The sequence below is a fragment of the Piliocolobus tephrosceles genome, chromosome 14, assembly GCF_002776525.5.
Source record: "Piliocolobus tephrosceles isolate RC106 chromosome 14, ASM277652v3, whole genome shotgun sequence".
NCBI lineage: Eukaryota > Metazoa > Chordata > Mammalia > Primates > Cercopithecidae > Piliocolobus > Piliocolobus tephrosceles.
Window position 1 is genome coordinate 25,585,266 of NC_045447.1, and position 15,112 is coordinate 25,600,377.

A 15,112-nucleotide genomic window follows, 5' to 3' on the forward strand; every position below is an offset into this window, starting at 1 on the left:
TTTGTCACACATTTGAGAGAAATCCAGCTGCTATCCAGGTGCCCACACTACTCTGCTGTACACTTCTTTCCTACTGGGTAGGGCTGAAACTTTCGAAGTTTCCAGGCCAATGCATTAGCTCCGCAGCCTCTCTCTGCTCTTCACTAAGTGAAATTTTCATTCCCTGTTGTTTAGAGAATGTTAAATGGTTAATAGCCTCTCTTGAGTTTTACTTCCTGCTAAGGGGCCTCCTACCATTTCACGATAACTCAGGCAGGGTAAATTGCCACAATTAATGTCCATAAGCAGGAACCTCTCTCTAAGTGTTCTTCAATTAGCTATTTCTTATGCCTGCTTTTGAAAAATCTTTGGAGGAAGAAAGACTTCTTTTAAAGCAACCTGAGTATATGACAATACAGCAATCAGTTTATTAACTTGAGAACTAGCACTCACCCTGAGGAGTGCCTGAACTCTCACTAGATGCAAAGTCTCCGGAACCAAGCCTTGGTTATTTCTGACTACCAATCCCTCAGCTCTGGGCTTGGTGCACTTAGTGAAGGCTTGACAAATGGATCAATCTATCACGCCCATGGTTGGCAGGCACTGGGCAAGGGGCCACAGCGTTAAGGAAACAAGACAAACATCCAGGAATTTAAATAGCAGTTCAAGACAGCAATACAGGGGATGTCACAAGACAGGGTGAGATTGACAGATGAACAGTGCAGGCAACATATTCTGAAGGTTCGGGAACACAAGAGGTAGCTTCGGGCTGAGAGGCTGGAAGAAGACCTATGAATTGAGCCAGAGAGAATGAAGAGCATTTTGGGCAGAGGGAACAGCCAGTATAAAGGCTTAGAAGTAACTTCATGCAGCACATATGGGGAATAGTATTCGGTTTACTTTTGAGCATAGGGTTGCAGACTCATTACAAGATGAAAAAATCTATTATTTTTTGAGGAAAGGCACTTTAGTTCTCACTCTCAGGTAAACTATTTCTCTTACAGGGTTATACCATTTAATCCTAATTGATTTTTAATTTGATGACTTAAATTGAACTTAGATTTTTCCATTCACCTTTTCTGTAAGCTCAGTACCCATCGCTGGTCACAAGCTTTCTAACATTAGGCCACTGTACTTGGCACTGAGATCTTATTTATGAAACAGATTAAAGGACAGTGTACACTTACAGTGCCTGGGACAGTGCAGGGCAAATCACAAGCAGAATCTCCTTAAATGTAGCTACTATTAATATAAAAGATTATGCCCTGACCAGGCACAGTGGCTCATGCCTGTAATCCCAGCACTTTGGGAGGCCAAGGCAGGCGGATCACTTGAGGTCAGGAGTTTGAGATCAGCCTGGCCAACATGGTGAAACCCTGTCTCTACTAAAAATACAAAATCAGCCAGGCATGGTGGCATGCGCCTGTAATCCCATCTACTCGGGAGGCTGAGGCAGAAGAATCACTTGAACCCAGGAGGTAGAGGTTTCAGCGAGGTAAGATCGTGCCATTCCACTCCAGCCTGGGTAACAGAGAGAGACTTCATCTTAAAAAACAAAAAAAGATTATGTCCTTGGCTGGGCATGGTGGCTCGTGCCTGTAATCCTAGCACTTTGGGAGGCCAAGGCAGGTGGATCACTTGAGGTCAGGAGTTCGAGACCAGCCTGGCCAACATGGTGAAACCCCATCTCTACTAAAAACACAAAAATCAGCCAGGCATGGTGGCGTGCACCTGTAGTCCCAGCTACTTGGGAGGCTGAGGCAGGAGAATCGCTAGAACTTGGGAGACGGAGGTTGCAGTGAGCTGAGATCATGCACAAGAGCAAAACTCCGTCTCAAAAAAAAAAATTGCTTGAAAAAAAGATTATGTCCTTTAATTACATATATGTAATGTTCTTTAATTACATATATAATTAATGTTCTTTAATTATATATCAATTCATATAATAATATATAAAGAATTGTATATTATATATAATTTATATATACCAATATATAATTATAATTAAGTGATATATATAATTACATATACCAATATATAATTATAATTTATATATAATTATATGTCAATATATAATTATAATTTATATATAATTATATATACCAATATATAATTATAATTAAGTTATAATTATATTTTATATATTATATAATTTATAATAATATGTAATATATATTGAAGATAATCTTTGGAGGTATAAATATAATACATATATGCATTTTTCACCTTAGTACATAACATTATAATTCTCTCCAAGTCTGTTCCCTGGCCACAAATTCTGAAAATGCTACGATTAATACTAGAAGCTTCAATTTGGCTTTTGCCGTATTATCAAACAGAATTTTTAAATAGCTGAGTTCCATATTGAATGGCATACTGAGGAATTACTATTAATTTTTAAGTGTGATAATGTCATCATGATTATTTTTTAAAGCCATCTTTTAGAAATATATACTGATGAGATGAGGTTTTAAAATAATTAAATTTGCTTTAAAATAATTCACTGGAGAAGGGGAAAGTGGACGGGTGTAATGCTCTGGAGTCATTTATCATCCATGTGAAATGGTCAAGTGTACTGTAATGTGGCTACAAGAACCTGGGCTTGGCGTCAGCTAGCCTGCATCTACATCTTGTTTTCATGGCACCCTATCTGTGTTACCTTAGGCAAGTTACCTAACGCCTCTGTGCCTGTTTCCTCACCTATAAAAGAACAGTAATAATAATACCTACCTCTTATGGTGTTGTGAGGGTTAAATTGGATAATGTGTGCCATGTGCTTAATGTCCACACACAGTAAGTGCTTGATAAATATGAACTGTTACATAACCTCAAGCAAGTGCCTCGGCTTTCATAAGCCTCAGTTTCCTCTTCTCTAAAGAGAGGGGCAATAATAATTCCTACCTCTCAGGATCATGATGAGGATAAAATGAGGTAATGTACGTAAAGTGCTTGGCACAGAGAAGAATGCCATAAATGTTTGTTTCCTTCCTTCCACAACCGTCTTTCATGTTGATAAGTTGAATGTCCGTCCTTCGGAGAGGCACAATTTGATTTGAGAGCATTCAGCAGAGCCAAAGTTTCCTGCAATCACTCTGTCTGCCTCCTCCAGCTCAGAGGGCTTCTTGCTCCGAAATGGATCGACAAAGGAGAGAGGACGAGGAGAGTGCAAGGAGGCCAGGCCAGCCTGCATACTGCTCATAGCTTCACAGGGCCCTCTGCTCCAAAGGCCCTGATCCTCTTGAGCTTCGGGCTGGGACTGTGACTGTGAGTTTGGCTGTATTTTCTTTAATAAGGCATCTCACTTTCCCAAAATAGGCAGCACGTGGAGACACTGCCCCATGACGCTGACTCACTTTCCCTGGCCTCATTCTCTTTTCCAAAAACCATGAAGGGCATGACTGGCTCCTTCTCCAGCAGTTTGGTGTCTGCCTCCACCCAAAGGGCTTGCTGGGTGTCCATATGCCTCTCTGACACTCTGCTGTCTCCTTCAGGACCTTCCCTTCATTGGCCTGTCCCTTCAAAGACAGGGATCAGACCCTTGGTCCTCAGCACTCGATGTTCTTCCTTGACATCTCACTTGCTCAGAATTTCACCCACTGCCTTCCTGCTCGTGGCTCCCATCTCTCTGTCTCCCAAGTTACAGGTAGGCAAAGACAAGCCCTCCTTCACAGCTCTGACCTGGCTCCCCTCCAAGCACCTGCATCTCACCGTATCCCAAGCTGACTCACCTCCACCTCCAGTAACTCTGTCTTAGGTGGAGACACCGCCAGTCACCCAGGAGTTACCCTTGACTTCTCACACTGCTCTCACAGCAAAATCACCACTAAACACTACTGATTTAATCTCCTAAATATGGCCTGAGTCTGTTTTCCCCTCCCTAGCCCCAAAGCCTCTCTCTCACCCCAACCTTCCAAAGACCTACCAACGCAACAGATCTAGAATGTGCATCCGTCATTCCCTGGCTCAACACACTTCAGTATCTCCCAATGGCCAGACATTCCCAGACACCAAAGTGGCTGCAGGAGGTTCACTCTGCAAACATGTTTAAATGCAGATTTCTCAGCCCTGCCCATGAAGAGCTGGATGTAATTAATCTGACGTGGCACCTGAGAATCCAGGTTCCTGACAAGCATCCCAAGGAATTCTGATGCATATCCAGGATCGAGAACCACCAGCCCTTAGGAGAAACCTCACACTCCAAAGAGAATCTACAGAATCATCTGACTTGGCTTATACCAACCTCTTCAGCTAATCTTTAGCCAGTCCCTACTTTGTACTTAACCTTCCAGCAACATCAATGAGTTTACAGATCCCTCCTCACTCCACTCTTGCCCTGCCCTCTCTACTTTACTGGCTCTTTCTTCTGTCCTTTCACCTGTCCACCCATGAGTCAGTACTGTGTTGAGAGGAAGGACCCTGGGGTCCAACTGCCTGGATTCCATCCCGGCTCTACTGTTAACTAACTGGCTGTATGACCTTAGGCAAATTCCTAACCTCTCAAAACTTTAGTTTCCTCTTCTGAAAACTTAGGACAAAACCATACTCTTCTTAGAGTTGTTGTAAGAATTAAATGAGATTTTTAATCTGCACTGTTAACCCCTGGCTCTAGGTCAGCACCCAGTCAGCCATTGCTCTTGTTATTAACATGATGTTCCCCTCCTCACTCTCAGCTCCAAGTCTCTATGGGTGATCCAATAGGAAAGTCTTTGACCCTATGCATGCATCCCCAGCATGTTGTTGCCACAGTGATACCCAGGAAATGGCACCTGGATGGATGAATGAATTAATGAATGAATGAATGAGGTTTATTGTACAATACTACCCTATGATGAAAAGTGGATACTTTATTAAAAAGGAAATCCTTCATTTTGTAGGTGAAATATACCCTGACTTTAAAAACATATTAGCTAATAACATTTAGGGTACTAAACAGCATTGAACCCAAAAATGTTTTCCAGGTCTCAGATGTTGACTTGAGCTGATTTTCATTCACGGAAGCCCCTTTTCAGTCACCATTCAGTGATGTGATTGCTCCACAAATGATCCTGACAATGGGGTATCCCAGATTCGTTATGCTGCACCAGCCAAATGAGCCACTGCCGCTAACCATGGGCCATGGCAGTCCATTGCTGTCACTTAACAGCCAATATCATGCTCACCTGCCCAGCATTCCTCCCCTGCTCCGCTCTAACTGCTGTCACTAATGGCCACTTCTGCCCTCCTGTGTCCTGCTCTGCCTGCAAGACAGCCTGTTAGGATTCTCCTACACAAAACTTCTACACTCCTCCACCTGGTCTCATCATAGCAGCCTGAGCTTACAGTGGGTATTTCTGCCTCATTGCCTTTGCTCATGCTGTGCCCTGCCTGGAACGTCATTTCCAACCTTCTTCTTTAGTTGTATTATTCTTCATCTGTGCCCAAGTTCAAAATTCCACTTTTTCCATGAAGCCTTCTTTGATCATCTCAGACCACAGTGAACTCTCCCTCTTCCCATACTGATGGTCTTTATTACTCATGTCATTCTTTTATTCATGCAGCTAAGATCTAATAAACACCTATGTGCTAGGCACTAGGTACCATGATGACTAAAAAAGAAATAAGCCTGTTTTTCAAGGTGCTTAGAGTCCTATAGAACTGAGCATGTACATGTTGTCATTGTAATTTCTCTCCATGCAGTGCCTGGTGTCCCCACCTGAATAGTGGGCACCTTGAGAATAAAATTCGTGTGTAAGCTGGTCGGCATCCTCAGTGACCAGCACAGTGCCTTGTTTGATACCAAGTGCTCAGCAAATATTCATTGATAACATAGTCCTTGGTAACACCTGGAGTGATGGGGACTCAAGGAGGGGCAGCCTCTGCAATTTAGTATTGCCACTAACACTCATTTATCCAGAAAGCACTAATCGAACCCCTGCTGTATGCTGGCCACCTGGCCGCCACCCACTAGCCCAGAGCAGAGTCCCCCTCCAGCTCAGCAGCTCTTCTCACCTGGACTGGCTGGCCCTGTTCCACACAGTAACCAAGAGACGCTTCTGATCATCCTCCTCTTGGACAGGGCTGCAAAGTCAATCAGACCATTGGAGTGTTAGTTAGGGCCAAGCTCTAGACCATGGCTGACTCATAGAGTCAGTCATAATTCCAAAAATGTGGAAGTAACATCAACAGCTGGTTAAATAAACTATATTACAAATAAAGCAAGAGATGAGTACCTCCATGCATAAAACAGTTTATATTATGTTGTTAAGGATAAAAAGGAGGTTACAACATGCTATTATAAAACAATTCCATTTTTGGGCCGGGCGTGGTGGCTCACACCTGTAATTCCAACACTTTGGGAGGCCGAGGCGGGCAGATCATGGGGTCAGGAGATCAAGACCATCCTGGCTAACACAGTGAAACCCTGTCTCTACTAAAAATACAAAAAAAATTAGCTGGGCGTGGTGGCGGGCGCCTGTAGTCCCAGCTACTCCAGAGGCTGAGGCAGGAGAATGGCGTAAACCCAGGAGGTGGAGCTTGCAGTGAGCCAAGATTGTGCCACTGCACTCCAGCCTGGTCTGTCTCAAAAAAAAAAAAAAAAATCCATTTTTGTAAACAGACACACACAGACATACACACACATGCAAACATACACACCCACACAAATTAAAAGGTCTGAAAAGAAATACAGTAGGGCATATCTGTGAGTAGGAGGGTGATAGATGTTTTCTATTTTCTTCTTTTTACTCATCTATATTTTCTATTTTCCTGTCATAACCAAAATTACTTTATGTAGTAAGAAAAAAACCAAAATATTATTATTAATTTTCACTAATAGGAAAATACAAAATGTCCATTACCTTCCCATTGGCCCCAGAGTTTAGAGATTGGGGAAAGAAATAATAATAGCTGGTACTCTGTGCTATGTTATACTGTCCCATTTATACCCCACAGCTCTCTGAGGTTGCTACTATTATTAGCCCCATTTTACAAATAAGGAAGCCAAGGCTCAGAGAGGTTAGAAAGTTGAAGTAAAAAGGGGGGCAGGGAGGTAAAACATCCTTCAGCTTGGAAAATTCCTTCAGCTAAAGGAGAAAGCTTGGCCCAAGGAACAGTGGGAAATTGCCTACACTTTTTAGGGGCTGCCAGCCCCAGGCTGGGCATTTTAGTTATGAGAGCCAGACAAGTGATACCTTATCACTACGGACCTCACTGCTGGGCCCGGTGCCAGGGATGCAAGGACACGAGTGAGTGAGAAAACAAAGACATCCTTTAGAAGGCACTGTTTTGTTGTGTTTTCTTTTTTTTTTTTTTTTTTTTTTGCATAGACCTAGTTCTAGATTTGGCAAACAGAGCTGTTTCCAGATAAACACTCCTTCCCTCTCCTCTCTAGGGCCCAGCTGCACCAGACTCTTACAGGAAGAAGTGCTCGTGGAAAGCTGGGTCTCTGCAGTCTGGAACAGTCTGCGTCTTCTGATGGTGTAGTCTATTATCTTCAGGGATCAAAGAAATCTTGAATTGGAAAAAAGGAAGCATGATTAGTGGATCTCATGGCCCACCTAAGCTCAGCAGCTGACTCTGCACATCTCCAAGTTGGAACAAGGAGCCCAGGGCAAGAGGCATTGGAAGCAGATGCCAGGACAGGGCCTCATGGTGGGTGGTACCAAAAAGGCAGCCACGGCTCAGCCAGAGCTGTGGGACGACTTTATCATCTCTGCTCTTCCCCCAAGCAGAATGGTTTCCCCAGAAGTGAAAGGCCTCCTCTCTTAGAAGTTCCCAGCAGCTGCTGAATGCTCCCTTCACAAAGGTTCCAGGTCAGCCTCCTGCCAAGGCCCCAAATCCATGCTCTCACCCCAGGGCTGTTCTAGCCCTGCTCCTGATCAAGTCCTTGCCAGCAGGGGCCTCTGATCAGCCTGAAGGCTTCAGGAAGAATGCTGAGGGCCAGCAACTGGCACCCCAGCTGCCACACTTTAGGAAGTTCCTGGCCTTTGGCTCTCACTGAAAGTAGAGCCCCACTCCTGCAAGGACCCTGTCTTTACGGCAAAAGCCAACCCAGAAGGATCTTCCAGCTCTCAGAGACACTCCCTCCACTCTACTGCCCAAATCTAGCCATCCTGCCCCTAGTTTGGGGGGAAAGTGGATGAAAACGGTGCTTTTCACAAGAGGGCTTGGGATCGCCTGTGGATTTCAGCCATCCACATACTCACTGCCCACCTATGTGGATGACCAAGATCTCCCTTAAGATTTTGGCTATTACAGGAAGCACCAGGGACCCAGCCGAGCTAAGGGAATGGGTCTGTTCCAGCACTGGGCCCAATAAATGCCTATTGACAAGATGAGTGAGATGGCAACTGCCTCCTCAAAGGTCACCAGCCCCACAGGTGTGCTGGAACCTTGGGACTGAGCCCAGTAACATCACCCCTCAATATCCCGCTCCCCACCTCTGGCCCTACCACATACCTTTACATACGGATCACAGGCACCAGGCTGTTTGCTGATCAGGCCTTTACCTTCTATAACTAAAAGAGAATTCAGACATTGGGGTGGATGAATGGAAACATACACACACACAGCGAGAAAGAGAGACACACATAGGAATATCCACCCACACGAATAAAGAGACCTGAAAAGAAAAGCATATCTGTTGAGTAGCAGGGCTATGACCCCTACTACCAGGCCCTTAACCTGCATAACCACCATTGGCTATTAACCTGCTCCAGTCTAGGCCATTCCCACCATCTCCCACGCCCTGGCAGCACCCTCACCAATGCTGCCAATTCAATTCACCAAATGAATGGAGTATATTCAATTCCCTGAATCTTATAGCTGGAAGAGAACTATAGTTTATAGAATCCAACCCCTCATGTAATGGGGAAAATGAGGCTTCGGGGAGGGGGGCACAAAGATAGTAAGAAACTTGCCCACAATCACAGAACAATGGGAATGACCGTTGGATTTGGAACCCATGTCTCTTGACTGCCAGCCTAGTGCTCTACCACACACGACTGCCTTCTAGGAATGAAGGGGCCACTGACTGCGTGCCATAAGCCATACTGTGGCACTCACGGTATGCTGTGAGCCTTGCCGTGGCTGGCGGACAGCACAGCACAGGCGTCACAAGCTGGGGCCTCAGGGGGTGACGGACCCAGGCATGAATCCAGCTGCACTGCTTACTCACCATATAAGCTAGAGTGAGTTGCTTTGCCTGGGACAGAATTTGCCATTTTAATGGATTAGTGATAATAACATGCACTTCACATGGTAGTTGTGCCAATTAAATGAGGTAATGTGTCTGAAGTCCTCAGAGGAGTGCCTGGTAAATAAGTAATTGCTCAAAACATGTTTTCTAAAGAAAAATAATAATAAATAAAGGCAAAGGGAGAGGTAATAAAGGCAAGGGGAGAGGTGTGGGGTGGGTGCAGGTGTGGTCCCGACAGTAAGCAGCACCATTTGCCTGAGGTCTATAGAAAGCAGACAATAGACCTGACAGAACCTGAGCCTCTGTTCTATCTCCTTTTACATCTGTTTTTTGTTTGTTTTTGTTTTCTTTTCTTTTTGTTTTTGTTTTTGTTTTGAGATGGAGTTTCCCTCTTGTTGCCCAGGCTGGAGTGCAATGGCATGATCTTGGCTCACTGCAACCTCCACCTCCCGGGTTCAAGTGATTATCCTGCCTCAGCCTGCCAAGTAGCAGGGATTACAGGCATGTGCCACCACTCCTGGCTAATTTTGTATTTTTAGTAGACACAGGGTTTCTCCATGTTAGTCAGGCTGATTTCAAACTCCTGACCTCAGGTGATCCACCTGCCTCAGCCTCCCAAAGCACTGGGATTGCAGGTGTGAGCCACTGCACCCAGCCTTATGTCTGGTTTTCATTGAGCCCTAGGGTTCGGCTAAGACAGTGCTCCCAGTAGTCTGGGAAGCCAAAGGAAGGAGTGGGGACTGGCGGGAAGGGATGAAGGGCCTGAGACTGGGGTGAAGCCAAAGCAAACTGTGCAGGACAAATGGAGTGGTGGAGGCCAAGATGCATTTTGCAAAAACTATTTGCACAGCCGGAGTCAGGCCCTGGCAGGCAGAGAACACCCCTCTACTGCTCCTTGGGAACTTCACATTGAGCCCCCCATGGCCAGGACCAGAGGACCCAAGTGCCTACTAGTCTACTCTGCCCAGTATCCTAGTTACTGTTCCTGTGTGCATCCCTTCCCTCAAGGGCATGGTTCTTGAGGGCAGGACCCAGGCCTGGTGACCTCCTGGGTCTCTCTGGCCAGCAGTGGCAATGAACCGGACCCAGTCCCTGCCCTCATTGCATTCTCAGTCTGACGGAGAGACCAGACACAGGTGGCACAGTGTAGTCAGGGCTGTGACAAAGACACAAAGGAGAAAGTAATAAACCCAGCCCAGACAGGTGGGTCGGGGGGATGATTCCTGGAGGGGGAAATAATAAGGCAAAATGAGCCTTCCTTCCTGAGTCTTAATGATGATGAAGGCAGGCATATTTCTTGCAAAATCAGAGCAGAGAGAGAGTTAGTTTTCAAAAGGAGTTCAAAAAAAAAAAAAGACAGGTTATTCCAGGCACAGTGAACAGCAGGTGCAAAGGCACAGAGGCAGGAGCAAGCAAGATGCATTCAAGGGAATGCATGTAACTGGATAGAGCTGGAGGTGGAGGGTACCTTCAGCAGCAAGAGCCAGGGAGGCTGGAGAGATAGGGCCTTCTGCGCTAAACAGAAGAGTCCTGGCAGTGGGGGCCATGAGATCAACTCATGTAACTATTTATGTGCTGGTTGGAAGGATGGACACATGGACAGACAAACAGGTGGAGTATGAACTCTTCCTGTGCTGTGCTCCAGCCATGCTAGACAGTTATTCAAATGCATCTTGCTCTCTCTGACCCCCAGACCTTTGCACTTGCTAGCCCTGTGCATGAAGTGCTAGCCACACCCTCCCTGCTCCTCTCTGCCTGGCTCACGCCCATTCCTCCTTTAGGATACTGTGTGGACATCACCCCCTCCGGCAAGTCTTCCCTGACATCCCATCAATACCACCTAGACAGGGGTGGGTGCTTCTCCTTGGTGTTCCCAGCCTCCCAGCCTCTAGCACAGAGCTAATGCTCAATCGCTATTTTTGGAATGTATGGTTTTCTTTGTTTTTTTTTTTTTTTTTGAGAGGGAGTCTCATACTGTCGCCCGGGCTGGAGTGCAGTGGCATGATCTTGGTTCACTGCAACCTCCGCCTCCCAGGTTCTAGTAATTATCCTGCCTCAGCCTCCCAAATAGCTGGGATTACAAGCATCTGGCACCACGCCCAGCTCATTTTTTTGTATTTTTAGTAGAGACGGGGTTTTACTATGCTGGCCACTATGTAGGCCTGGGCACAAACCCCTGACCTTGTGATCCACCCGCCTCGGCCTCCCAAAGTTCTGGGTTTACAGATGTGAGCCACCGTGCCTGGCCGGTTTTCTATTTTATCTAACAAAAACTTATTCAGGATTGACTACAAGTTCAGCACTGTTCTAAGCACTTTACTAATAGTAACTCATTAATCTTTGTAGCAACCTGTAAGATACATACTATTACCACCACTACTTGACAGATGAGAAAACTGAGCTTGTTCAAGACCCCTCAGCAAGTATCAGAGCCAGGGTTCAAATTATAGTGGTCTGGCTCCAAAGACTGTGATCTTAGCCATGATACTATGCTGCCTGTGAACCAATGAATAAACGAATGAATGAGAAAAATAGAGAAAAAAAGAAAGGATGGAATTAAAGAAGGAAGGGAAGATAGGAAAACTCTTCAGTGACCCTGCTCTGCTGGGGCCAAGAAGGAAGTTGAGATACCCAGGGGCAACTGTAGCCTGTCAGTGAGAAAGGTCTACCATGTGGACTCCAGACATATCCAAGGCAGGACCAGGGCTGCTCTGTAGAAAGAGCCCTAGGTGAATACTGGCTTTTATCAATAGACATATGGCAGGACACTATACAAGAATGAGAAAAGAAGCCTTGGCTTATGGTGCCACCATCCCCTGACCCCAGCCTCAGGCAGGAAGCTGAGTGGCCCGCCCCTTCCTTGGTGAGCCTGCACAAAGCCATACTCACTGTGAAGCAGCAGAACCCGGTCCTGGGCATCAATGGACAGCCTCAGCTGACCTAAGGAAACAGCAACAGAAACAACCTTGCCTCAGCTACCTGGTGGGTATGGTGGAAAAAACTGGAGGAAAGGTGACAGGAATGCTGTTTTGTTTGTGTGAAGCCATTCAAAGACTCACACAGTCTCTGGCTGGAAGGGACCTCAGCGTTCAGCCCCTGCTGAACTCATCAGGAGTCCCTTTCGAATGCCTCCAGCAGTGGTTGTCTAGCCTTGCTTGTGCCCCTCTGGTGATGGGAAGCTCACTACTGTACGGGCAGCCAGGTGGATGCTGGGAGCTCTCACTGCGGGACCATTGTCAAATGTTGGTAAAGGTGTAGGAAAACAAGTACTCTCATTCTCTGTTGGAGGGAGTGTAAATGGAGGGTAATTTCTGCCAAGATCTACTGAAATTTAAATGTGCATATTCTTCCACCTAAAAGTCTTCATTCCAGGTCACTATTGTAGACAAACACAAACATGTGCACACGAAGGCTGGCACTACAGCATTGTTTAAGGAAAAACTGGAAATACCTGAAATGTTCATCAATATAGAAATAGTGAAGTAAACCATCTATAGCTGTACATGGAATAGTATGAGCTGTTATAAAGAACGGAGGAGCTCCATATGACCTGGCAGGGGAATATTATTGAGAAAAGTTTTAGGTTTTTTTTGTTTTGTTTTTGAGACAGGGTCTGGTTCTATCACTCAGGCTGGAGTGCAGTCATGTAATCATAGCTCACTACAGTTTCGACCTCCTGGGCTCAAGCAATCCTCTTGCCTCAACCTCCCAAGCAGCTGAGACTACAGGCATGCACCACAGTGCCCAGCTATTTTTTAACTAATTTTTATAGAGAAGGGCTCTTGCTTGCTGTGTTGTCCAGCTTGGGCTCAAACTCCTGGGCTCAAGCGATCCTCCCACCTCAGCCTCCCAAAGTTCTGGGATTACAGGCGTGAGCCACCACACCCCACAAAGACGAGTTTTTAAAGGAACACGCACATTTCAGAACAATACATAGGGTATGTATCTGGCAGGGGAGGGGGGCTTCTGAAAGGATGCCAAATTAAAAACAGTGATCCCTTCTAGAGAACAGACTAGGAATTGGAGGAGGGTAGTCAAGAGGAATTTCAGTCTATCCTCATTGTTGTTTTAATAATTGGAATATATCAATGAACTATAGCACTTCTATAATTAAAAACAAAGGAAAAAGGAAACAAAGGAAGAAGGAAAGAGGCAGGAGAAAGGAGGGGAGGAGGAGAGAGAGCAGGGAGGAAGGGAGGAGAGCAGGGAGGGAGGGGGCATGTAAAGAGAACAGTAGGACGGGGCTGGAAGGCAGGGCAAGAATGAGTGGCCAGGCGAGGCTTATCCCCTGGCTTTTCCTATTTTTGTTTGAAGTTTTTAAAAAAGGAAAAAACAGGACAAAACTTCAGGTCATCCTCACAGACACCCAATGGCCTCCAGCCAAGACAGAGAAGAGAGAGAGGGCCACACTCCTCTTCCTCGGTGAGAGACATCGAAAATGTTTCTCTCAGTCCAGCAGACTTTCCCTGGGACCTCAAAAAGCTGCTGAACTCAGTCCACCCCATGGACAGGCACTGGAGACATCAGAGAGCAGGGCAGGGCACATCTACCAGAAAGCCCAGGCATGGCTCCATCTATGACGACCCTGACTAGCAGTGCCCTCCCCCTTTCCAGTCACCTGTAGCGATGGGGAGCTTGCTTCCTGTGGTGGGAGCCCTTTCCCCTTTGAAAGAGCTCTGATTATTCAATGCTGCATCTTATATTAAGCCAACAGTGGTTGCTCAGTAACTTTCATCGCCCGGCTCTAGTCCTGCATTCTCTGGGCTCTTTCCTCGAGACCTGAACTCCAAAGTCCTTCCACAATCCCTCGCAGCACAGTGAGACATCCCCTCATCATCCCATCTGGCCACCTCTGGACATGCCTCATGAAACTAGGCTGGCGGCTGGGGCTGTGCTTTGTTGCCGGTTAGAGGACAGGTTTGGAGAACCCTTCGTGTCTCCTAACTCTGAATAAGTCCACCAATCACTGTGACCCAGACATCACTTGACCCTCATACTTCTGGTGTTTAAGCTTCAGTCCCAAGCAATTCAGGCTCCCGCAAACCCTGGTCCAGTCCTTCATCCATCAGAAATATCTGCTGTTCTCCTGTCCAGGACCCAGATCTCAGAAGCCCAGGAATCCTCTTTCAGTTCCAGCCCTAACTGCCCTCTTCTTTCAGGACCACAGTGGTCATGGATGTGAGGTGGAGCTAATAATAGGGGTTATGGCACTCTCCAAGCTGTGATCAGATAACGCTGGTGGGTGAGGAAGACTCCTTGGATGAAAGGCGCCGGGAGAACTGACGGTATCATTATCTCAAAGTCTGAGCAATTGCTTCACTGTGGCTCCCTAGAGTTGAGAAACCCATGAAAACTGTGCCCGATCTAGTGTGGGGTGGCAGAGAGAGAGGTTTGGAAACAGGCAAATGAAGCCAGTAGTCATGGGTTGAATTTCACCAACTCAAAGACACCTATGTTTAATATGAAACATTTGTTCTGAAACTACTACCTGTGCAAAGCCAGCTCTGGCACAAACATGCTTGGATCCCAAAGCCACAGGAGCCCTGTGCTCCACAACACCTATCACCTAACAAACAGTGGCCCTTTGCCCAGAAGTCAGGGTCAAGACATCTCCAGACACAAATGGTCACTAATTCCATTTAGCAAATATTTGCTGGGCATCTGCACGAGGCTGGGCAAGTGCCTGCCCTCACAGGGCTCACAGCCCAGTGGTTGGACAGGGACTTGGGCAAGGCCAAGCAGGAAGCTGGAGCTGACGAAGGGTTAGGGACAAAGGCTGACTCAGGATTGAGACGAGTCTGCACCGTACTGCACAGCTCCCATTCCAGGTCCTGCCAGCCAGGGGCTTCTCAGGAAGGCCAGGGTGCCCTGTACGCTGTTACAGCAGAGAAACCAAACCCAGCAGACCAGACTCCAGGCTCCCCAGGCCAGGACACACCAGCCCCAGTTCACAAGATC

At 46.4% G+C, this 15,112-nt stretch overlaps 1 protein-coding gene across 3 annotated transcripts in view; it reads right to left on the reverse strand.

Annotated features, from left to right (window-relative positions):
- Window positions 1–15,112, reverse strand: part of RGS3 (regulator of G protein signaling 3) — a 131,722-nt gene that overhangs the window by 102,255 nt on the left and 14,355 nt on the right. For all 3 annotated transcript variants that reach the window (XM_031934133.1, XM_023223789.3, XM_023223790.2), the window contains exons 2-5: window positions 12,044–12,094; window positions 8,416–8,474; window positions 7,373–7,467; window positions 5,968–6,036 (exon numbers count right to left, since the gene is read on the reverse strand). Coding sequence is in view for 2 of the 3 variants with exons in the window: in XM_023223789.3 (XP_023079557.2) it covers window positions 5,968–6,036; window positions 7,373–7,467; window positions 8,416–8,474; window positions 12,044–12,094 (274 nt within the window). In the remaining variant the exon portion in view is untranslated. The remainder of the gene's footprint in view (window positions 1–5,967; window positions 6,037–7,372; window positions 7,468–8,415; window positions 8,475–12,043; window positions 12,095–15,112) is intronic.